We start from the raw sequence: 24,209 nt of genomic DNA on the forward strand, positions 1-24,209 counted from the left end.
TACCAAGTGTGGTTTGGATTCGGGACCTGAGTGACTTCACAGAAACAAATGAAAATAGTCAGAATACCTCAAAACAACCCTTTTCAATTTGTCCTGGCTCTCCACAAACCTCTGTCCTCTTTGAGACCTCAAACTGTTTCCTTTGGCTCGCCTCATACCTTATACCTGGACAAGTCCACTTAAAATCCCATTTATTATGATTTGTTTGATTTGTGTTGCCTCGAACAGGCGCCAAAAGCTATTTAACCTCAAATATTTTTCAATCTTGCTGTGGCCAGCATGGCGCTTCGCAGCATCAACAAGTGAAATTTATTAGGACCTATTTAGATCTGGGAAAATTTCCCATCAAACAAAGCAGAGCATTTGAGCTTAAGAACATATCAAAGTGGGGGCCCCCCTGGGGTACCCGAACAAACGCTGTGCTGTTCCAGTTTGCATTACACCGCGGTCGTGCTCGAGTTTAACTTATTTTGCCGAAGGTGGGGGTTCAATATGAACAGATTTCTTTCTAATAGCTGAATGACTGATTGGAAATTCTTCGATGATAACAATCAGTGATGCTAAAGATGATGATGATGATGATGATGATGATGATGATGATGATGATGATGATGATGATGATGATGATGATGATAAACTTGCCAAGATTAACTCATGTCTTGTGTTAAACCCCGTTTGAAGATCAACTATTAATTTTAATCCGGATATGGAAAACTCGTTGGTGCTCGCTCTTTCAAGTAAAATCTCTAGACACCGTTTTCCACCGAGACTTCCAACGGCATAAGGGATATCGTTGCATTTCGAGTACCCTCAAAATCTGTAAAAGAAAAAAAAAAAGGAGGGGAAACTTGCGTATTAAAGAAAGGGTTAAATCGAAACGGTTCGGTGCCAAAAGCGCAGGGCAGGGTGTGAGGATAAGGTGTTATTTTAATGCATGTGGGAGTTGAGGACGCCACTTCCATCCGGGTGTGGGGATTCGCAGCCCTTGTGCGCGCACACACACGCACAGACCACACACACATACACACACACACACCTCCCCTCCATCCAGTGATGGGAGTCGATGATGGCCCGTTTGCACTTCATCATAGGGTGATAAGCGACGCTTTTCTTGGGAATTGCGCGCACGGTGATTCATTAGGCGGGCCGGATGGTCAATTGTCTATTGGAGCTCACAAAAGAACCCAGTTAGGCCCAGTATTATGACGACTGTAACTTCTTCATTTTCTTTTTGTGTATTAGGAGGTTCGTCTAGCCTCGTGTTGAGAAACAGGCTATTTGTAAAGACTCCAACGTAAACTTTGGGGACTATTATGAGGCAGTTTATAAGGATTTATATAAATAAATAACGATACGGAAAGGAAGCCATCACTGATCTGGTATTCAAACTGTCTCTGTTCTTTGTCAACGCGTTGCCAGATTCATAAATAATGTATAAGAGTGTATTTATGCATATACATAAATACGTATATCGAAACACGAAACTTTTACCCACATTTCGCAGAAGATATATATGTGTGTGTGTTCGCGTGAAATGTGGGAAAACGTTTCGCGTTTTGTATCACATGCACCTTGTTGAGGGAAGATTTAAAAAGACATTTAACCAGATAAATCCCTTATTGGATGCAGATGAGTATATTTTGGCCACGAGTTTCTGAATGCAGCTGGGGGTGTTTTCTTAAGAGGGCTGACCCTCGTAACCCCTCAATAAATTTGACTACTCTCTCTTTCTCTTTCTCTCTCGTACCTCCACGTTGGATCGTTTCCATCCACAACCCCACGCGTTCCAGTGTCTCTGTTTTAGGTGCGTGGACGACAAAGTAAGAAAGAGTTATTGTCAAATTCGCGAAATACTGCACCCCAATAAATATCGATTAACGGCACTTTATGACTTTTGAGCACACGCACCAATCTGATCCGTGTTTAATATGAAACAGACATAATGTTCTTTTTTTTTTTTCATATAATCCCGCTCCGCAGTCCAGGAGCCTCTCCGGGGAGAGAAGGCAATAGCCCGATATGAAACACTGCTGTCATGGAAGAAACATGCAGATTTCTAATGCAACATCATTAAAATGACATTATCGGACTCTCAAGCGTGTGCGTGGGCATGTGTGTGAATGTGTGTGCGTGTAATGGGGTGGTATCGGTTCAATGGATATTAATCATCCACTGGGGCGAAATGGCGCAGATGGATGGATAAGCACTCTCTCCGTCAACGCACGGTGTTTGCCGGTGTCTGTCAGCCGCCCTGTGATTTGCAGGCCAAAAAAACAACAACAACTACAACAAAAATGCGGATTATTTAACGGTTTCACCTCCCTCCTCCACCTAATTCTAGTCTGGTCTGAGAGCGCAAAGCGCGCACCGGACACCGCATCATGTCCTGTACGGATGGCCGCAAACGCCGAAGGAGTGAATATTCGGGCTCACGCACACGCACATGCAAGCACCACCTGTTCCTCATCATGCGTGACATGTCTTCGTCCCAATTTTTTCCCAGTCGCCTACAGTGACATCCCACTATATGTATCCATTTACTTTAAATTCCCCCCATCCTCCAAAAAAACATCCAATTACGCATGACTCACTTTTAAATAAGGCATGACTTCTTGCGTGTATGTTTGTTTCCTCTATTTTTTTTACACGTCTATGTCTTTGTGCGTAATCCCATCATGTAACTACGTCAAAACTAATTTTCAGGAATTCCGGTAAACCATTTCGAAGGGCGACGAGATCAAGTTAAACAAAATGAAGTGCATCCAGCCTCCACCTCCAGCACCCCTTCCCACCAATCTTTGTCGTATCATTGCATATCAGTTCAAACAGGATGTGGATCGGTGCACGCAACTAAATGGGGGATGACAGGGCAAAGCAGGGAGTCGCGCACGAAGCTGCTTTTTTTTCTCTTCTTTCTGCAGACACTGTAATGCAGATTTCATTGACGATGGAAATAAGAGGCACCCGGCGCTTTTGCGCTTTCATTTCTCACTCTGTATGCAAATTGTGTGTGTGTGTGTGTGTGTGGAGGTGGAAGGGAAGGGGGATCTGGTGGGGGTTAATGTTTATTCATCCAAAAAAAAAAAAAAAAGACAGAAAAACGACCCGGTTTGAAGACGCAGCCGAAACCCGTGTCGAGATGTAGCGTGGGACCCCCACCCACCCACCCCACACCCACCCCTTATTTCCGAAAGACGATACGGAGTGAGTGTGGCAATAACCACTGGAGGCAATTAGCGCGTAAAAGCCATCTCCCAATATACTGGCTGCGGTTATTGTGTTGACTCCCTCGGTTTGTTTTGACACCTCTGGGAGAATTGAAGGCAATCCCCATTTCACCCACCCCTCCACCCCAGTCGACCATTATAAAACATAACAAGGGTGGGAAAAAAAAGTATAGAAAACCAGGTTAGAACCGAGGGGTGATTGATATGACTGTCTGCATCCTTTTTGATTTTAACAAAATAAAAAATCTGATGTCACTTTAAATCCTCAAGACAACGTTTCCTCAATAGGCCCAGACGCTCATGGAAGCCAATCGATGCGTGTGCAGTCTGAGAAACATTGCAAAGTCAAGATTCAAAGTGTTTATTTGTCATATGCGCGGTCTGGAAACATGTGTCCCTGTGCAATGAAATTCTCATTTTGTCTACAGTAAAGCCAGATAGGCAACAAAAAACAAAACAATAAATAATAAACATATTATTGCAATGAGTAAACGTTTTATTGCGCCTTTCTATATTTATATGTGTAATGTCCTTTACCAAACTACCCAAACTAGCACTCAATGCAGGAAGCAGTATCTCAATGTGCGGGGAAAACCGTTTTCTTCCTGTGGTTATAAAACATTTTGAATCCCTTGAATTAATGCGAACTGACGGATGTTGAGTTAAGTTTAAATGGCGTTGTTAATCCCTGAGTAGATTCATCGGACAGAAAGAGAGCTCGAAAGTTGCAATTTTAATGCCAATTTATACATTTTTTTTTTACCCCCATCAAATGTACACTGTTGCGCCGATACGCTCGAAATTCGTTGACGTTCAGGACAGACTGGCGGGTGCCAAATACGCACACATGGACGCGGAGCGATTCAAGCCTCCTCCTCCTCCCATCTGAATTACATCGGTCTCATTTTTTTCTGCTTCTTTGTTTACATGAATGAAATTGCTTCCACACACTATATTCTAAGCGGCTTTCGTAAAGCGGATAGATCTCCCAGCGATTGCTGCGCCAAAAGTGGTCATGGCGCATAGCTGTTGATGAAATCTGTCTATTTTTTTTTTTTTTTTTCTTCTTTAACCCATCGCTTTGCAGAGATTTACTGCTCAACCCATTTGTTGCATGAACTGAAGGCTGCATGGAGAACTGGCAAAAATCCACTGTTTTATCTCCTTGTAAGAGCACTTCTTGAGCTTGTTTTAATTGCGCGGATGTATTTTTATGTTTTTTTTTTTTTTTTTTTTCTTTGTCTCACGATGAAATGCGCGCGGTCGATCCAAAGACAGAATTTTCCAAAGAGACAAACCGGGAAAACGATGAAGAATTCGGGACAGAAAAGCCCCAAGTTGGTTAATAATAATTAAAATGGTCACAGGGAGGCTAGACATGAACAGTGACCAAGCCAAGTCTAAATATCCTCAGCACCAGTGGTTCTTCAAAAAGCGGCTTGGGAGCCCCAGGGGATGGTGGAGAAAATTAGGAAAAGTTTATACTCTCACAATATCCTTGGCCAAAATAGCACAAATTGAACCTCGGCCATGCAAAACCAGGGGTGTGTGGAGCTAAAAGCCAATCAAGAGGAGACACACGAGAGGTTTAAGTTCCAGAGGAAAAAACTTGGCTATCAAAGATATTACAACCTAGCAATTTTATTCAAGCTGGAGGAGCAGGGTGGTGGTGGTGGTGGAGGAGGAGGAGGGGAGACAAAAACCTTTCAAATGCATTAGAACTTTCATCTTTTATTGTATCTGCTCGACCGGTCACAAAAATGTATCATGTGGTTTTCGGTGATTTGGTCGCGATCCCAATTTCTAATGACCCCAAAACCGGTGCTCAGAAGGTTTGACCCAAAAAGACATTTGATCTGCGGGGGGTTCTTGGCATGAAAGCTGTTGGGAGACCCTCTCTCAGCTCATTTCTTTTTACCATCACCTGCTGTCTTTAATTCATGCATGCTGTTTTCTCTTTTCCCCCTCTGTGTTCTCTCACTCCCCGCCACCCCTTTTGAAGTAGCTGGGAGTCCCGCGGCTTTCAAGGGGTCACAAAAGGGCAGCCTACTGTCCTATCGAAGCAGGCCGCGGGATAAAAGTGCGTTACCACCTGTCCTCGCTGCTCTGTGTCAACACCGGCGGTGTCACTGTACTCGCACCTCGGCATATAACCTCCTGCCGCTCGTACATTGTTCCCTCTTGCTCACACACATCACAATGCGCGAGGGACCGGTCAAAAGCACACACTCTCGGCAATGCTCGCGCTCACATACACACATATGAGAATGCGGCGCTGTAGTGTGGGACCCCTACCGTCTGACGACCGTCACGCGGGGACAAATCAAGAGGTCCCGTCGCTAAGAGCCCACCCTTTCCTCACACTTTACATTATAGAGGGCTCGTGGGCCGAACCCGAAGCGGCAGGGGTTGTTTGGTTTGAGGAAAAGAGTTGCGTCCTGGGGAGAGAGTCAATTACAGCGCCGGGGTCACACAGAGAATGGAAAGAGGCAGCGTAAAGTTCTGCAAGTTAAATTTGCCTTTCAAATGGCAGAGCAAACCCCCCCCCCCCCGCTTTACGAGATTTGCGGCTAGATTGGTCAGCTGATGTTTGAGTTTAGGAGGAAGATCGTCTTAATCGGCCCCAGCGTGCCATCCTGTTTGTCCAGATGAGAGCGCTTCCGGATCAGGAAGTGAGGCCAGTGTGGAGCAGGACGATCCGAAGCTAGAAATCAGACCGGAGTCGCCGTCGGAGACGGCCAGCTCCTCAAACTTTTGTATGATTTTACGCACCGATTTGAAGGGAATCTCCCTGCGCCGCCAGCCTCCGCTGGATCCAGAAGCCCCCCTGTAGGCCGAGTCTTTACTTAGGAAGACGTGGGGCGGAGGGGCGAGGCCAGAGCGCAGCTGCAGCTTCCCCTGGCCCAGGCACAGCGTTGGGACCACTCCGGTAGGGCAGAAATGTGTCGGCAGGGTGACGAGGTGTTCCTGGGTCAGAGGGTTACAGAAACTCAGGCCGCCGCCACCAAAGTTGAGGAAGACCCCAAGGGTCTTGATCTGAGGTGGCACCGTGTAGATCGCCTCCCTGCTTCCATCATAAACAGCGCAAAATGACAAAGCCTGCCTTTCTAGCCACCACCCGTCCGAGCCGTCCTGCGAGCTTACACCTGCAAAATACAACAAAGAGCTTCATATTTATGAACATCCAGCCCAGATACATAAATGCTTCAAACACAACCAGGCAAACTTACATTCATCTGATTGCATCACATCATTTCACGTTAAGCCCCGCTCTGCTACTTGTTAAACCAAAAGTCTCCAAGTTCAAAACTGTGGTTTTAAAAATTACAACACTGTTTCGCCTCATCAGTTCAGAGTGAAATATATCAGCATCTATATGATATATTGTAATTGCAATATTATACTCATGTTCCCTGGGGATGACTTCTAACTTTCATGTTCCTTTGACTTATCATCTTGTGTTAGCATGAAGAAGGCGGTTTAGTTTTCTTTTTTTTTTTTTGCCATTTAAATGTTTCAACAGCTGCTGAATGTGTTGCTCTGATATTCGGTGCACATTTAAGCAAGCCAGACAGGATGCTGGGACTGCTGGTCAAAAGTTATACATCTTATTATAAGAAAAAAAAAAAAAAAAAGAAAAATTTCACCCCAAGGCCATTTTCAGCTTACCATGTGGTTCTGATTCTTGCCGCGACCGTGCCGTCGATCCAGTGGTCAAGATTTAGAGCTGTGTGCGCTTCAGCTTTTTTACGAGTTCTACACATATTTATATCCTGGTGAACATCATTGGCTCATAACAATATTTTATAACCATTATGATTTGCATACCAGGACCGAGGCACCTCTGCAGCTGAGTTTGCAGTTCATCTGCAGTCTGGACTTGGGATGTTGCCTTCCGTGCCGTAATGCATTAAACTCAAAGCACCACTGTAACCTTGGCAATGTGTGAGCAATTGACATCTTGACTTGTTCTAATGTTTATCACCAAAACTTGACAAGGTGTTTAATATTCAAGATGTGTCGTATGAGAGATGCGTTGCGTTTCCTTTCTCTGTCATGTCGGTGAATGAATGCGTGAAGGCTGAAAAAATGATGAACATTTCCACATTCACTTACAGTCTCACTATCAGAAATGCACCGTATGGCAAAAAAAAAATTAACAGAGGGGATGACAACCTGCAAAAAGGAGACGAACAAATGGTTTCATATTTTTGAAATTTCCCCGCTGTGAGACGATGAGAGGAACATACTATTCAATTCCTTTCTATGAGTTTCAAAGGAAGGAGTGCAACATGAAGAAGGCTATCGTAATGACAGCTCACAGGGATAAAGGTTGACCGCAGGACAGTGGAAAGAAGTATGCTGCAGAGACCGCACGATAATGACGGTGATTTATGATCGCTGCTTTGTAGAGCTGAAATCAATTTAAAAAATGGCATCAATAAACGATAAACGCTGTGGGAATTTGAAAAAAAAAATGTGTATTTAATTATGTTAAAATTACAATTTACTTTTTTGTGTCAAAGTAACTCATTTTTCTCCTCCACAATAGCCTCATAGACGGGGCAATCTTGATGTCAATCTCTTGATGTCTAAAATCCTCAGACCAGCGAGGCCTGGCAAGTGATGTAGCACTGAGGAAACCATTCCATCTACTTTACTTGTAAAACACTATTGGCAATATGCAAGAATTCCCCTTTTTATCCTCTTTTTCTATTTTCTATTTCTTAAAAACAATTAGATTTTTTCAGTGGTTAGAATTTTTTTTCAAAGTGTCTCCTATTCAGCTTTGATATATGTGGTATCGTATCTCTCGCCATGCATTAATATATACATATGTGATCCACTGTCCTTACATGAGATGCAGAGAAACCTTTTTTTTTTTTTTTTTGATATAATTTGAAGTAAAAGTCCCTGTTTTCAATTTTCTCTCACCAATAATCGATGGTGTGTCATTGTTCTGACCACTTCTTGGCTCTACAAACAATAAACCTCTAATACGGTCCGGAGATGTGTGCATGTGTGTAATTACAGACCTGTGTAGACGTTCATGTGTGTGTAAGCCTCAAAAAGAGAAGACTTACTGACTAATTGTGTGGGATTCTGGAAAAGAAAAACAAAACACCCTGGCAATGAGACATGAAAAATAAGTCCAAGAGTTTTTTTTTTTTTACCAATTCTGTAGATTGAACAGTTGCAGACATCCACCTCCCAATAATACTGCCCTCGCTCGATGACGACATCAGCGCACACGCGAGGGAAGACCAGCGGTTCTCTGGGGTCAGAGGTCATCATAGACTTCCTGTTGTAGAGGGGTGAGCCAGGCGGCGTGCTACCTTGGTAGCTGACAGTAAGGCATGAGTTGGAAAGATGGAGTGATAACGGGGCAGTTGAGGGGTCCAGAGCAAAAAAAAGACCTGAAAAATACAGAGCATAATGAACAATCTCAGGACACTTCTTTGTCATCTTTTTTTTTTTTTTAATAAAAATAACATGTTAATGTTGCACATATTTTCAATTAAGAGGTAACTGACCAATGACAGACGCCGCCATCTCCTCCTCCTGCAAGTCTACAGTGACATCCGGTGGGATTATTGAGGAACAGCTGGCGTCCAAGCCTGTAGAACAGATCAGATAGTCATCGGTATACAGGACTGTCTCAGAAAATTAAATATTGTGATGAAGTTCTTTTAACAAAAATTACTTTTTCCATGATATTCTAATATTTTGAGATAGGATTCTTGAGTTTTCTCAAGATGTAAGCCATAATCAGCAATATTAAAATAATAAAAGGCTTGCAATATTTCAGTTGATTTGTAATGAATCCAGAATGTATGACATTTTTGTTTTTGCAATTCCATTGCAGAAGATAAAGAACTTTATCACAATATTCTTATTTTCTGAGACAGTCCTGTATATGTATATGTGTGTGTGTGTGTGTGTGTGTGTGTGTGTGTGTGTGTGTGTGTGTGTGTGTGTGTGTGTGTGTGTGTGTGTGTGTGTGTGTGCGTGCAAGTGTGCACATATTTATTTATCATTTGAAATAGGCTGTAAAACCTATGGCATCATGCTTACCATGTTTTTCAGAATCTGTGCAGAATGTTCTTCGCTGATGGTGACAGTAAACACACAGGGTGTAAAAACAAATATTCAAAAATAACATCATGGAATGGTCTTGCAAACACATAAGTGTGATTAAAATAGAAGAAATCAATTAGAATCACATTTAAAACAGTATAATAATTTCTCTATTCACACATTTGTATTCAGACTCTGGCTAAGGTTACAGATAGGGTTTAACAAAACCCTTTCGTGCCATAGGTGAATAGTTTCCAAGGCAACCTAAGAACAGATTCAATGAAAAAGCAGTTATTTTTCTATAATAAATGTCCTACTGTTGCCTCGCAGTTGTTTGGAAAATTTCAAAGGATAAAAACATTGTTTTTAAAGCAAAGCTTACAATAACTTGAAGAAACACACCAAGCACTTTTGCTCCTATCACTACTTATGTAAACATGAATAGAAATCATAATTATTATAATTATTACATATCAAATCAGCCGCAGTCTCTCTCACCTGCAAAAACCAGGGGTGATCCTGAGACGCTTCGTCCTGACAGACACCCGCAAACCTCAGAATGGGATATTTTGGGAGACAGGACGTGGCAGACGACCGATCCGAGCACGGCAGCTCGACATCACGTCGGCAGCAGGGACACAACACAGAGCAGACGGGTGGGCCTGGACCCAGACACCGACGCGACCCTGCTACGCTTCCAGATGATATACAAGGAACACACATAGTATGAGAGCAAGGCAGGATCAGAGCAACGCTGATATCTCTCTTGCAAGCCGGACAATCGGACAACTGCTGCAGGCAGTCTCTTTCTTCATTTTCATCGCACCGGAACTGCCCGCTACCGAGAGGCTTCCGTTCCCCTCCTCTGGAACAAAAGGTCAGAGCTGACATCGCCGACATTAAATCTTATTCTCTCGATGTTGTTGCGCTTTCTCGTTTTTCTCTGATTTGTCCATGCAAATAGGTGGATTCCATTTTGGCCTTGAAATTAAGTCAGAATCATGAAAATCTTCATAGGTTTTTTTCAATGTAGCCATAAAAGTATGTTTGTATGCATCCAGATATGCATCATCCAGTTCAGAAGTCTCTACGGTCCATTCGCATCAGCTTTACATCCTATTGTCAAGATGTTCCTCTGAACAAACATCCTGTTGTGACTGAATATGTTCCACAGAGGCTAAAAAAACAAAATCACGCAGACAGCAGTCAAAAAACTGTCATCGTCTGTTTCCCGGCTTACAATGATCGTCGGATCAGACAGAATGTCCCGAGAGCTGATGAAAGAGAGGAGTGGTCGAGACAGAGGAGATCACCCTTTTAAAAGCTTCTTGTCGCTTGGTGTTGTCATGGCGACCGCTCTTCCCATAGAAACATTCAAAGGCATGATAATGTCCTCCGAAGACCCCTGTGCATGCCTCGCACGCACCCATGCACACACACAGTCCCACGTAAATATCAAATAAAGAGCTCATTAAAGTCACAGGCGTATGCCGAGCCACTTAAACATTGTAACACCGGGACGTAAATAACACCGGCACGTAGAAAATAATTTTCTGGGTACTCTGCTCTCTTGTCCAGCTGCGCCTTCCTCGAGGAGGATTATTGGAGAGGCTTCCACCCACAAGACAACACGATTAGAGTGGCAAATATATGCTGCAGCTCTTCGCCATGCACTGCAGATGAAAGGAGACGGATCGCCGTCCTCATTTCTCGTCTACAAGGAAGGAAGTATATCAAGTCCACAGTAGGGAAGGGCACCCACTGCGCATCCCATTACAGGACACCATGGACAGTTGGACCAATTATGGCTTTATTTCCTCTGTGTCTTGCAGAGAAGTCTGCATTTGAAATTAATTTAAATGTATCTAGACTTGTGTAAATACAATCCACATGTGGAAAAAAATTTGAAAAAATTAATATTTCATGTCGTAATTCTTATTAAATTCGGGATGAAGTTTACTTGTCGGAGTGCAGCACTGTAAAATACACCAGACAAAATGACAGTCCCTCATAAGTAGACAATGTGAACGCAGAACAAAATGTTCAGATTTGACATGTTTTCAGCAATTTGTGTGTGAGTGTGTGTGTGTCTACAATTTTTTTTGTTCACACATCTTAAGCTGCCCTTATACACAGTATCATAATACATCGGCATTTTTTGAAAAGCATTCCCTCTTGGTCATTAATCCCTGAAAACAGAATACAGATTTTGATACAAGGCCAGATGTGCCAGATGCACAAAACATGTGCAGAGACACTGCACATGTGCAATTACAACTTACAACATACCAAAACGTGACACTTTCAATTAAACAAGCACATTTAAAGAAAATACAGATGACAATAATAGCATCTCTAGAAAGTTTTTTTTCCCAATAAAGTGTAGATTTAATCCATTTTTTTTAGAGCAACCTGTGCAGGACCTGCGCTGCCATCCCAGTATCCCAATACTGGGCACCGAAGTCACACTTATTGGGTGTCTTTCTAGCTTTAGGGGAAATAAAGAGAAATGTGATGATGATGATGCTCCTGTGATTACCAAACCTCCAGGATCGTGCCTATACTTCGATGCTGAAAGAGTTTTCCTGCTGTGTTAAAACAAACAAACATGCACTAACCATCTTAAACCGGGTGCTTCGGTTTCACGGCAAGAAGGTTCTTTGTTGGACTCTGACAGGGGGGCCCTTCTGTACGGAGCGTGCACGTTCGCCCCGTGTCTGCTCGGGTTCTCATGTTTCCTCACACAGTGAAAACATACAGTAGGTTCATTAGAGGCCCTAAAATTGCCCAGATGTGTGAATGAGAGTGAATGGTTATTTGTCTCTACATGCGGCCCCTGTGATTGACCGGCGAGCGAACCAGGGTTCCACCCCCTCATCCGACCCCGGCTCCGGGACGAGCGCTATCTCAAGTGTGATTTAAATCTGTTATCTTTGATATTTCTAATTTATGATATTTTTTGCTACTGCGCCGTGGGTGTTTGAGAAACGCAGTTTCAGTCCTCTGTATGTGTGCTGACAATAAAGTTGACTTTGACTTGGACTTGACGAAACAGAGATTTTTGCCTCACACAGTTTGCCCAGTATTTGCCCAGTGAGCGTTGAGCAGATTCCTCAATGCGCTTTGAGATATCAAGATTTTCATTCCTCCTGCATCTCCATTTCGTGATGCTGTGTCATGATTAAAATTGCAAGATAGACGTGTCTGTAAATCAGGAGGGCATTCATTTCAGTGATCGCTGGCTGAGATTGAGAAACGAACAGCTCTGATGCTGTTACATATTAATGGGGATTCGCTTGATTTCAATGGCAATAAACCCCACCCTGATAATCTTTTCTCGGTCAACTACGGCTGAGCCCTTCTCGTTCTTTATATTTGTTTGGCCGAAAGCATAGTTGATGTTTAAACCAACTGTGTACCCCAACCACCCCCAGATTAATTCTGGGTATCTCAGTGCCGGTTCAATAAGACCAAACAACACCTTAACACTTGATGTAATCGTGCATAGCTCTCTAAAAGAGGGCAGGTCTGATATTCACATTGTGAGGTTTGACCAATATTTCACAAACCTTTGCTTAGATGCGACATAAATCAATTGCCTCCTATCTGTAAAACCTCCTTGTCCAGTTTAAATGAGCAGGTCGGAAAAATTCTGCAGTCACTGATTACAAAAGCTGGAATATTCTCTGAGGAATGCAGTGATGAGTTCAAGGTGAGAAATTGTAATCAATACTGTTTGTTAGAGCTAACATTAGTCTGATTGGCGATAGTCCGGTTGGCGATATACAAACAGAAAATGTTTGAAATTGCCTTGACTGACACATCAGCAATCAGCTCTTTAACCCTGGTGCTCAAGAGAAAGGACGGAAAGAAGGAAAAGAGTGAAAATAAATCGGCAGACCCTTCAGATCCTATAACCTCACCAGGAGCTACAGAAGGCTAAAATCCAGATCTGTTCAGGGTTATACTGAGAGACTCCTTTGTTAAGAAAACTTGAGTTGAAAATGATTTTTATCTTTTTCGACAAACATTTTGGGATGACAAAAGGTAAAAGTTGGGAATTACCCCCCAGTTGTACACATGTTGCAATGGTGGAACCGACCGTTCGTGATTATCCTGCAGCTATTTCTGTAAGAATTTTATATTATTTCAAGTTTGTTTTTTTTAAGTGTTGGGATTTGGAGACTTTTTCCTGGGCAACCCAAAGCTTTTGCTTGTCCCTTAAAACTTTTTTAATCTGTCGTCTTTATGACCTTCTGTTAATTTATAAATGCAGCAAACTTAATGTTATTTTGTGTGTAATTAAGGCTGACTGACCCGTATCTTTTCCCAAAGGATTCTTAATTGTTCTGTGAGATGGACTGCTATGCAGAAAGTTTGTGACAAGCTAATTAAAAAAAAAAAGTTTAACCTTTGTCAACTGGAGGTGAATTCTATGTGATAAATGACTTCCATTATGCAATAAGACATACCAAAATATAAACTGCATGTATGGCTTTGCACAGCAATTAATAAAAATAAAATAAAAACACCTTCTCCCAAAGAAGACAACAAAAGGAGTCATCTTTATATATATAGATAATAACAAAAAGTGACACTTGATAGAAATCAAATGTCTCAGTTTCACTCTGGACAGGGATTGGGAAATAGATAGTTTTTGCTCTGAGAGGAAGAAGAAAAAGGCCATTTTATTGATTTAAACTAAAGAGGATTAGTTTAGTTTGGGCTTCAGTAAAACTGTAGTGAACATACGTGTTTGTATTGATGTTATTCTTTTCTCCTTAACAAACACCTCGAAGCAAAAGTAAAGTGAAATAGATAACTTTTTCTGTGTGATCCCTCGAGAATTACAACCCTTCTCTCCACCATGCGGTATCTTTAACTGAGTGACATAGCAGCTGTTCAGAACAAACGTGACCAGAAAGAGGATGCAAAGAGGTTGTAAAATGTTTTAATACCATTTTTAAATCTCATCATTGGAGTAAATGAGAGGGGAATTATGCTGGCAGAGATGACTTATTATTTGAAATATACAGCATGGAACTTGGCTAATGTGGTCTATGAGTGAAATAATGATATGTGATGAAATAATGTGTATTGTTTATACTGATACTTGCAAAAGCTTTCATATCGCTGTAAAATAAAGATTGAACGATCCCGTACAGATGAAGGCGTACACCTCTCTCACTGCTCTTTACCTCTGTCATGCCATAAAGTAAAATGTTACTGATATCGCGTTAATACTTCATGTAACTAGATGTCCTTACTTTTGAAAACCTTTTTTGTGAAATGAAATCCATTTCAACTTTATCACAGAAAGGAGGTACATTTGAGTTGAATCTGGAACAGTTGCAACACAGTTGTTTTGCTGACAAGTGTTCTATAGGTTGTTTCCGGCCAATATCAAAGAAGAAGCCGAGAGAAAGTTTGAACAATAAGTTTGACTTATGACTGATTCAGGGTTCAGTTTGTGCTTCTGTCTTACGGTGGCCAGAATTCAAATTGCTGCTGAGGATTAAATATATGGTACTGAAATGGCGAATCTGTTGTTATTACTATAAATGTAAAAACACATAACACTCAACTCAGAATAAATCATATAAATTTTTTTTTTTCTGCAATAAAAATGTGCTGCTTTCTCAGACCAAATGGTGCCCCTCTAGTCGTATTGACATTTGGTATACAGAGTCAAATATTAACTTTGCTTCTAATCAAATATTCAACCTACTCACTTGTGTGACTTGTAAACTTTTTACTGACAGACACGACTGGGAAACAACTGGGCAACGTCACTGGAATATCTTCCCATTCTGACACCTAAAAAAGGACTTACTCAAATTTTTTTGTCACCGGATGAGAGACCTGTAATTTCTCCTCTGCCTTGAACTCTACAGAGAGAAAAAAAATCTAAATTCTTCAAAGGGATCAACAAGTATTAGTATTGTGAGTCCAATTTTCATGAAGTTACATGGAAGAAGAGTAAAGGCTGAAAGACCATAGCTGACGGATATCATGCATCCACGAACGGGTTATGGATTATAGCAGTAAGCTGGCTACCTGTTCCCAGGCGATGTATTGTAACTGATATTTACAAGATTGGGTTGCTGTTATGTCATGACGGTTTATACATTCTAAGTACGGCGTAAACATGCCACAAAGGTGCAAGTCAAGAGGACGATAGTAGTCGAGTTCCACTGCCTTGATATTATCTGTCAGAGGCTGTGCAACTCCGCTCTCTCTTTCTCTCTCTCTGTTTCTCATTTAGAAAATAACAAGCATTTCTCGATATGAATGAATGATTAAATGCGCAATATTCCGTGTTTCAACTGCTATTCATCGATTTTTTGATTTGTAAACGGTAGAAATCAACATACAACTTTGACACGGATGGGATTTTGTGAGCAGAGTATTCATCTTGTGTGCCAAATCATCTTCTAAACTACCACCATTCTTAGATTACAAGTGTAATACCACTTTTTGGGAGACAGAAGATCACTGAAATTAAGAAAAAAAGAAAATACAAGCAAATTGTTCAAGATAGGGGGTAACTCTATATATCTGTTCTATACACTCCAGCAGGAATACTGCTGCTGCTAATAGGGGCGTTTTCCTCCAATCTACCTGAAATCCAAGCCAGGCCAAATGATTTTTGGTGCAACTATCAAGTCAGGAGAAAAATGGAGGAAAGGACTGAGGAGTTGAAGAAAGAAATGGTAAGAAAATTGATTCACTTCCTTTGGTGATTCAGAAAAATAATGATTCTGATATGATATCAGTAATTTTATATATATATATATATCACGTATATCACGTATATCACTGTATATGTATATGTGTATATATATGTATATATATATCACGTATATATATATACCTGTATATGTATATGTGTATATATATATATATAAGTATATATATATCATGTATATATATATCACGTATGTATATATATACCTGTATATGTATATGTGTATATATATATATATCGACTATGTGTGAGATGATTTTGTTTACATCCTCAGGTTGACTGTGCTGGATCAGACACGCTACCCTCCCCTGTACAGTTACCGAGTGTTTTAATTCATGCAGCAGAATGGGCAAATAAAACAGTAAGTCTTACCTCCCGAAAACAAAGCGAGCACACACACACACACACACACACACACACACACACACACACACACACACACACACACACACACACACATACGTGCACTTTCATTGCCTTTGCCACAGTACAAACAGATGCAAGGGATAACCGCTGTGAGCTTCTACCTGTACTTTCCAATATTTCTTTAATTGCTGTCCAAGACGCATTTGTACGATCGGGTCAAGTCAAGTTCAGCAATTGTAGCCAATTCGAAACTGCACTGGGAATTGAGGGAGTTGCTCTGGGAACTCTGGGAATTGAGGGAGTTGTAGAGCAGCGTCATGAGATAATGCATCAGCTGTGATGTTGTGATCACACTTCCCAATTGTGACATAACCGATAAGACTTTGGAGGAACAGCATTCCCAGAGACGCACATGCTACCCGGTGGACCCTAAAACAAATATCATGCAGTTCAGAAAGCTGTTGAGCAAAGACACTTGCTGTATCAAGCTTGTTGTTGGCCAGCCTGAGAGTAGGTTTCATTTATAAAAAAGTGTGAAAAAATGCAGATACTTTGATTCATACTGCAAATATCATTGTTTCCCAAGTCACATTGGCTTGTTTACACTGATAATATAATTACAGAGACTTCAGTAATAGTTAAGGGACCTATCAGTGGCGAGCTTCTATAGTTTAGTGAGGAGGTTCTTCTCCAAATATCAGAAATAATAAGTCCACATCCAGTGGTTTTGATAATGTTTCTGTGAAGGTAATGTGACAGTGTCATGGCAAGTCAGCCTATTCAACTACATGATGGATGAAACTTGAACAACACTTGATCAACATGTCCTTTGTTTTGTGAATGAGGTATGATTGTATGCGGTTGTCTGAGGATCTTGTGTCACATTTTGGTGTTTTTTATTCTATTGCACTCTTTTAATGCCAGCATATGTGATAAAAAGGCTATTAGGCAATGGTCTACTTCCGGTGCTGTCTTTGGCAGCTGCCTGCCAGAGTTTCTCCTCACCTTAGTGTTTCTTTTTCCTAAATTTTCTATTTTTTTTTTTATATTTACTTCTTCTCGCTTCTCTGGCACAACAATTTCCTTCGGGATAGATAAAGCTGTTCTTATTCTTATTCTTATGGCCAAAAAGAATTGGGTAGCCAGTTGAAGCTGCCAGACTTCATCCTATGGGGCCATTAATGTAAAAATGTATTCATGGTTCTTCATTAAATTCTTCTTCTTTTCTTAATGGCGGCTTTTCCCCTCAGGGATCACCACAGAGAATTAACCTCTATTCTCTGTATCCTTCTCTCTCGCACCAACTTACTTCATCTTTCCATCTTCCTATTATGCTTCTAGCATCCGTCAATACATTTCACTCTCTGTCCGTAGTCACCCGAACCTGCTGTGCATCCTCTCTATCTCCATCTCTCTGTTAGGCTATTCTATATAAATCATTCTCTTCTTCATTACTCTCCAGCCCAGCATACATGTCATCAAATGCCCTTTGTTTGGCCTTTGCTACCTACCTTTATCTTGTGCTGCATCTCCCCGTACTCTCTTTGGTCCCTTCAGTGTCCCCCTTCTTCTCTGCTATCCTCTTTCTCTGTATACGCTCCTGCGTTTCCTCATTCCACCACCAAGTCTGCTGATCTACTTTCCTACTTTCCAGACGACACACCAAGTTCTCTTCTACTCTTCTCCCTGATCAGCCTTAGTTGTCCAGTTACCTGGAAGCTCTCCAAGACCACACAGTCTTTCTCAACTCCTCCTGAAAACCAAACAACACTCCTGTCATTTCAGCTTCGACCAATTCGTCCCCTGCTCTGCGTTTGTCCTCTTTATTTTTCTTGTCACCAGAGTCATCCTACAAACCACCACCTTTTGTTGTCTGGCTACGCTCCCATCTACCACTACTTTGCAGTCTCCTTTGGATCACATTGTCTGTACAAGATGTAGTCTACCTGCGCGCTCCTACCTCTGCTCTTAAGTTACCCTATGTTCCTGTCTTTTCTGGAAAAGAGTATTCACTTCTGCCATTTGCATCCTTTTTCGCAAAGTCTACCACCACCTGTCCCTTTTGCATTCCTATCCTGGATATGAAATCTTCCCATCACTTTTTCATCACCTCAATTGCCTGCACCTGCAAGATGTGCATTTAAGTCTGCACCAATTACCAGTCCCTCTCCTTTGAGGATATTCTGCATCATTTCACTGAACCAACTCCAGAACTTCTCCTTCTCTGACTCAGACCCCACCTGCAGGGCATAGCCCCTTACAACATTGAGCATCACAACTTCAGTTCCCAGTTTCAGACTCATAAGTCTAACTCACACTCTTGTCAACTCCAGAACATTCCTGGCAACCCTTCCTTCCAGATAACTCCTACTCCACTTCTCATCCTGCTAATACAATGACAGTACAACTTAAACCTGCTCCAGTTTTTCTGATTCTGATCCTGATTTTGATTCTAAGCTTTTAGCCTTGTTACCTTTCCATCTGGTCTCCTGGATGCACAGTGTATCCACCTTCCATTTCTGCATCATGGCAACCAACTCTAGATTTTCCTGTCATCCTCCCAATAGTCAAAGTCCCTAATGTTAGTCCCAGACTAATGCCTGTCCTCTTTCCTCCTGCCTTTCCCACATACCTCCTCTCCTTCTTTGACCCACTGTAGTCCAATTTCTACTGGTACCCTGTAGGTTATTGGCACCAATGGCGGTGCTTGTGAACCCAGACTTCGACCGATCCAGGATAAGATTTGTAGGTTCGATTTGCATTTGTTATTCTGGCAAAAATTTTACGCCAGAAGCTGTTAGACTTTTCTGACGCCACCCTCTGCATTTATCTGGGCTTGGGATCGGCTCAGGGACACTATGGCTTGTGCTTGCATAAGGTTGCATGATAGTATTCCATTAAATTGTTGTCAATATAGTCTATTCAAGTTCTAAAACATAACACCATAACATTATCGGAGAAAAAAATATCCTCAAGTTAATTGAAGATTTTACTTCTGTTTAAAACAAATATCTGCAAATACTTTTTGTCCCCTTTTCAAAGCAGTTCCACAATAACCAGAGCCTATCAAATTAGTTTTTTGGCCAGTTTTGACGACATTGCCATCTCTTGTTGAGCTATCATTTAGCTAAAATGTTCTTTTTGCAATTCTGCACATAATTCTATATGTCAATCATACAAAAACAGTACATTTTACATTTAATAGCAGCACCCTTTGAATTTTAGGAATCAAAATTATTTATTTTATTTAATATTAACAATTTGATATCAACAAGTTAAATGGCAATCACATGGGTGAATGCTGAAGCAAATGTCTCTGTTTTTCTTCTATCACTGTTGCCACGGCAGCAATCATCTTATACTTTTGAAAAAAGAACTTTTAAAGAATTTGAATTTCAGTATCTGAGTGCTCCAGGTCATTGCAGAAATTTAGATTACATACATACTAGGAAAGCATTATTAGTAAGTGACTGGAGGATCTAATTATAGATAATAATTCTTCTCAAGACATGTCACTTGTATAAATATTTGTGCTTAAAAACAGAGTATAATATAAATATAAAAACAGAGTAATACCAGAAATGTTTTGGACTGGTATTTAACAATGCCCATGATGGCACCTTTAAATATCTACAGTCCAAAAATTGTCAGTTTAGTGTGATATAAAGACGAAAACAGTTTAAAAAATGGTAATAAAACTAACATTTCATGAGCTGGGGTTGAATTGTTATTTTTCTCAGCCATTTTAATCCATATCAAAATGTCAGATGTTTTAGTGATTGTATGAATTGCAAAGTTACTAACATGTTTTATACACATCATATTTAATGATTCTCCTAAACATTTAGACCTGGTTGAATCTATATCGGCACTAAAAAGGAAACTCTTGACTCCTAAGGAGTATTTTAGTCTCCTGCTTTGTATATATTTACCAATGACTGAACAGAGAATACAGAGAAATAATCCTTTTACCAAGACATAATCCTTTTTTAATGTGTGAGTCAAGGGGGCTGGCTCTTCACGTTGTCAAAGAAAGCAGGAATTCAGGAGAATTCAAGCTTGCACGGGGTCACTTCAGGGAAAGAGGAACAGAATATGATGAATGTATGATGAATGTAATTCAGCAGAAACAGACAATATCAAGGGTTGACATTGCAGAAGACAAGACAGGCAGTTGCTGGATTAGAAAAGGTTGATGGCCAACTACAGTAACAATCAAACAATTTGAAGTTACCATTTAAAGGAATCGCAAAACAAAGATCTGCAAGAATTATGGCAGCCTACGGGGGATACATCTTTTAAAGAAATAACATAGCAACACTTGAACAGCCACAACGCATAAAGATGACTTATAAATAACAACCCCTTGACCATTTCTACATGTGTGTATTTCTTCTAGCTCCTGCAGAAACACGTGGAGGTAGCGGGGGCTCTCACAGTGTTTCAACAGGTGTTACTGGTGGCAAGGACTCAGAGCACGTTACAATGCCAGATCTCCTTAATACAGAAGGTGGAGCATCAAATAATGCATTATCTCCTCATAGTGAACCGAGTTGGGATACAGGTATGGCACTTAAACCACTGCTGCATGGTCATAACATACAAATCATTGGAATAAAATTTGATACCTCTGGGAGACACTTCAAACAAATAATATCTTATGTTTTTAGCAGCAATCAGGCATATTCTTGTATTTTCAGATAGACAATCCATTTATTCATCTATTTGTCCCATTCCCATGCACATGCTATCTGAGAAAACCATGAGACAATTCTTCCATTTTGGCTCAAACATTCAATTTCACTTAAGTCATTTGAACACTGTGGTCTACAGTGAAGGTCACAACCTCACGCCGATCCCGTTCCCACAAATACAACGTATCAGAAACACATGGAGCAGGAAGTTCATTAGATCTAGCACAAACATATTGTTGCAGTCAAGAATGAAGTGATTACGCTTTATTTGCGGGGGGAGAAAATGTCATATCGAGTCAAGTGAATTTTGGAAAACACAGCCCAGAATCATGATTGCGGTTTGTTTCAAAGCACATTGTGATCTGCACCAAAATGCTAATCAGTGAACTCTGATTATGAATGTACTAAACATTAAAGTAATCATTACACCAATATCAAAGAGAAAAAATAATCAGAAAAATTTCCAATTGGTTAAAATGTGATAATTCAAACATCCAAACAATTAAAGTTCAACAACAATTAAATTGTGGCATGATAATTTTTCAGCTCATTAGGAATTTCCATTCAATATCCATGTATGTCTCATTGAGCCGACATACAACTGTTGTTTTCAGACATACAAAGGTAATTTGATATTGGAAATGAAAATTGAAAAAAAAAAAATTAAAATGTAATTTAATTTAGAATCACGAGAGCAGATCTTTTGTGCTTGGATATTTTTTTTAATTTAAATGATCTATGAGTAGACTTCAAGACATTTTTGGGCGCAATTTCCTACCTTTTTTTTTAATCTAAATCTATTAAGGTCAGACTAAATAATGTGAACTGAACTGACAGCAATCCAGCCAGTATGAAGTGACACAAATATAAACTTGTACACTTGTGCAAGGGTACAAAAAGACAATCTGATAAAAGAGCCCCTGAGAGCTGAACCAGGATTTACGTTATATTGATCTCAGCTCATACGTAACTCAGTTCAAGTAATAACGGCGCATCAAAATTAATCTGAAGTAAACAAAATTGAAAAATATGATTGAAGCTGAAAAAAAGTCTTACCCTTAAGTGCATGTCTTAATTGTGTGTAATTAATTGATTTTTCATTTGGCCATTTACAGAGTGATGCAGTGACTCCTCAATTGGAAACACAAGACAGTCAAAGCAGCTTGAGTACAGTACTCGACCAGTACGGAAAGCTCCTCAGGGGGAAACTTGAGCGTCTGGCTGTCGACCTCCAAGAGAGTATCTGCAAAGCATAACCGCAACGAGAGGAATTCACGCCTAATTTCAACAGAAAAAGGCTGCTACGCTGCCTGAGGTGTGATCAGAGATATCTTCAGAGGGATGGAAGAATGTGGATTAAAATCTGTCATGCTCATGAAGAACAAACCCACTGGACTGGGGTCAGACATCAGTGTGGGAAGGTTTTTAGTGGTTTTGGCCACTGAGCCATTTGAATGCCTTAAGAGGGAGCAGCGGCTCCAACAAAGCATGAAAACAAGAAATTTCAGAGGAGGACTTATTAATTGCAGGAGTGCAAAAAGCATCAGAGAAAGTTTGAAGCTTTAATAAAAGCAATCTTCACACTGATTGATGTATCTCTTCATACTTAGTCGAGGGTATTTATGTCCGGCTCTCAGGCAGCTTTAAGAAGGAGGGTGTTTTTTTTTTTTTTTTACCCTTATAACAAAACTGGCCCATGGTAAATATTTGCACCTGTGGTAAGAATCAATTTCTGGGTGGTCACAAATCAACACAGAAGTCAAAATTTGAACTGATCTCAGTAAAAAGTTCTAAAACTCACCTTGAATAACCCACAATCCCATCTCTAAACATCATCACCACCCGTCAATAGTATCTCCCAAAAAGCCACAAATGTGAAACTCATGACTGGGAGATGATAACAGAGCTTTCCGAAACTGCTTACTATCACAGAAATCCATTGCTTGAACTGATTTTGCATATTTTGTGAACTATGTCGAAGGCAAAAGCAAGTAACATTTATTCCGATGTGACCCCACGAGTCGTGACGATACAATAACACAAAATGGGCAAAAAATTGTGAAATGTACGTCATCATTATTCTCACGTTTGGCTCTAAAAGAGGACGATATTATTCCAATTTATTTTTTTTTGGCAGAAACTGAGATTTTTTTTTTTTTTCCTGTAAATCACTTGCAACTGTTATATATTGGATATATTGTAAGAATGTATAGACAGTGGCATGCACTGAGCAAAATTTGTGACATATATGGATGTATTAATGTATTATATTAACCGAAAAGAATTGAGCATATTGTCTGCACCCTCCCAGCATTCGTTACTTTCTACATGCCTCTAAATTGAGGTTGCCTGCTGGTCTTTGTCAGGTTAAAGACAGTAAAAAAGTGAAAACTGTGACTATAGCGTCTCCTAAAGGCTGGATAAGGCGCGGTCGTTGTTGAATTATTAACTGCAGCACTGAAAGAAAGTGAACCGATCATTTCTTCCTTACTTCTTTTTTTCACCTTTTTTCCAATATCAAACGTAAATGCATTGACCAGCAGGAAGACGAAATAATCACATATAGTTTCCCACAAAAAAAGTTAATAAAAAGACGATAAATTCAAATTTGAAACAGATGTACCTGTCGATGTATGTTTAAAAGCATGGAAAACCTGAGGATGAAGAATTATTGTTGAGGTAACAGAAATGAAATATCCTCTTACGTCCAATTGTAATCGAGAAATTTTTGTTATTTATATTCTGCTCTAAATGGAAACAAGTGTATTGTGATTGTTGTTGTTTTTGTTGTTGTTACTAGCAGTGGCGATGGGATTGTTGCAGACGAGGTTGTCGTATATTACAATAACGCACAACCTGGTCATAAGACCGCAAGCAACAGGCTGATCATAATAGTTGAAAACACAACACGGGGGTTTTAAAAAGCTATCAAGTTTAATATATGCAGACTACTCAAACTCGGAAGCATCAATATAAATTATACGTTTCGCTTTTTTTAAATGAAGTATATGCATCTCTTATTAGGAATTCAGTATAAATAAATGTGGGGAAAATGATAAAAAAAATGTTGTTTATTTTTATTTGCAGTATAAGTAA

General features: G+C 40.4%; 2 protein-coding genes across 5 annotated transcripts; one reads left to right on the plus strand and one right to left on the minus strand.

Moving 5' to 3' along the window:
• Nucleotides 1-4,942: 4,942 nt before the first annotated feature.
• LOC147235291 (uncharacterized) lies at nucleotides 4,943-10,595 on the minus strand. Its single transcript, XM_086142289.1, has 5 exons — nucleotides 9,804-10,595; nucleotides 9,303-9,336; nucleotides 8,762-8,845; nucleotides 8,402-8,644; nucleotides 4,943-6,373 (listed from the first exon to the last, which is right to left on the minus strand). Exons 1-5 carry the CDS (start codon nucleotides 10,203-10,205, stop codon nucleotides 5,841-5,843), a joined length of 1,296 nt encoding a protein of 431 aa, XP_085998415.1. The 5' UTR covers nucleotides 10,206-10,595; the 3' UTR covers nucleotides 4,943-5,840.
• A 4,470-nt stretch (nucleotides 10,596-15,065) lies between these two features.
• On the plus strand, nucleotides 15,066-23,505 carry LOC147235292 (thrombopoietin-like). Of its 4 annotated transcripts, none has more exons than XM_086178443.1 (5): nucleotides 15,066-15,248; nucleotides 15,882-16,018; nucleotides 16,328-16,414; nucleotides 20,819-20,983; nucleotides 22,229-23,505. In XM_086178443.1, exons 2-5 carry the CDS (start codon nucleotides 15,983-15,985, stop codon nucleotides 22,367-22,369), a joined length of 429 nt encoding a protein of 142 aa, XP_086034569.1. In that variant the 5' UTR covers nucleotides 15,066-15,248; nucleotides 15,882-15,982; the 3' UTR covers nucleotides 22,370-23,505. The 4 variants fall into 4 exon arrangements, with proteins under 4 accessions (XP_086034569.1, XP_086034551.1, XP_086034560.1 ...); XM_086178425.1 differs by having other exon boundaries at nucleotides 15,082-15,349; XM_086178434.1 differs by having other exon boundaries at nucleotides 15,082-15,349; nucleotides 15,885-16,018.
• Nucleotides 23,506-24,209: the final 704 nt, after the last annotated feature.

Source organism: Fistularia commersonii, chromosome 3 (genome assembly GCF_037954325.1).
Source record: "Fistularia commersonii isolate RoL2024-O1a breed Wild chromosome 3, RoL_Fcom_v1.0, whole genome shotgun sequence".
NCBI lineage: Eukaryota > Metazoa > Chordata > Actinopteri > Syngnathiformes > Fistulariidae > Fistularia > Fistularia commersonii.

Excerpts from the sequence above, each read along its gene's own strand:
- LOC147235291 (XM_086142289.1), bottom strand. The coding sequence starts at position 10,205 with ATGTCGGCGATGTCAGCTCTGACCTTTTGTTCCAGAGGAGGGGAACGG. Across the intron at positions 9,337-9,803 it reads ATCACCCCTGGTTTTTGCAG|CGAAGAACATTCTGCACAGA; the intron begins GTGAGAGAGACT and ends TGTCACCATCAG. Across the intron at positions 6,374-8,401 it reads CTGTTCAATCTACAGAATTG|GTGTAAGCTCGCAGGACGGC; the intron begins GTAAAAAAAAAA and ends TGTATTTTGCAG.
- LOC147235292 (XM_086178425.1), top strand. Across the intron at positions 16,019-16,327 it reads AGGAGTTGAAGAAAGAAATG|GTTGACTGTGCTGGATCAGA; the intron begins GTAAGAAAATTG and ends TTACATCCTCAG. Across the intron at positions 16,415-20,818 it reads CAGAATGGGCAAATAAAACA|CTCCTGCAGAAACACGTGGA; the intron begins GTAAGTCTTACC and ends TATTTCTTCTAG.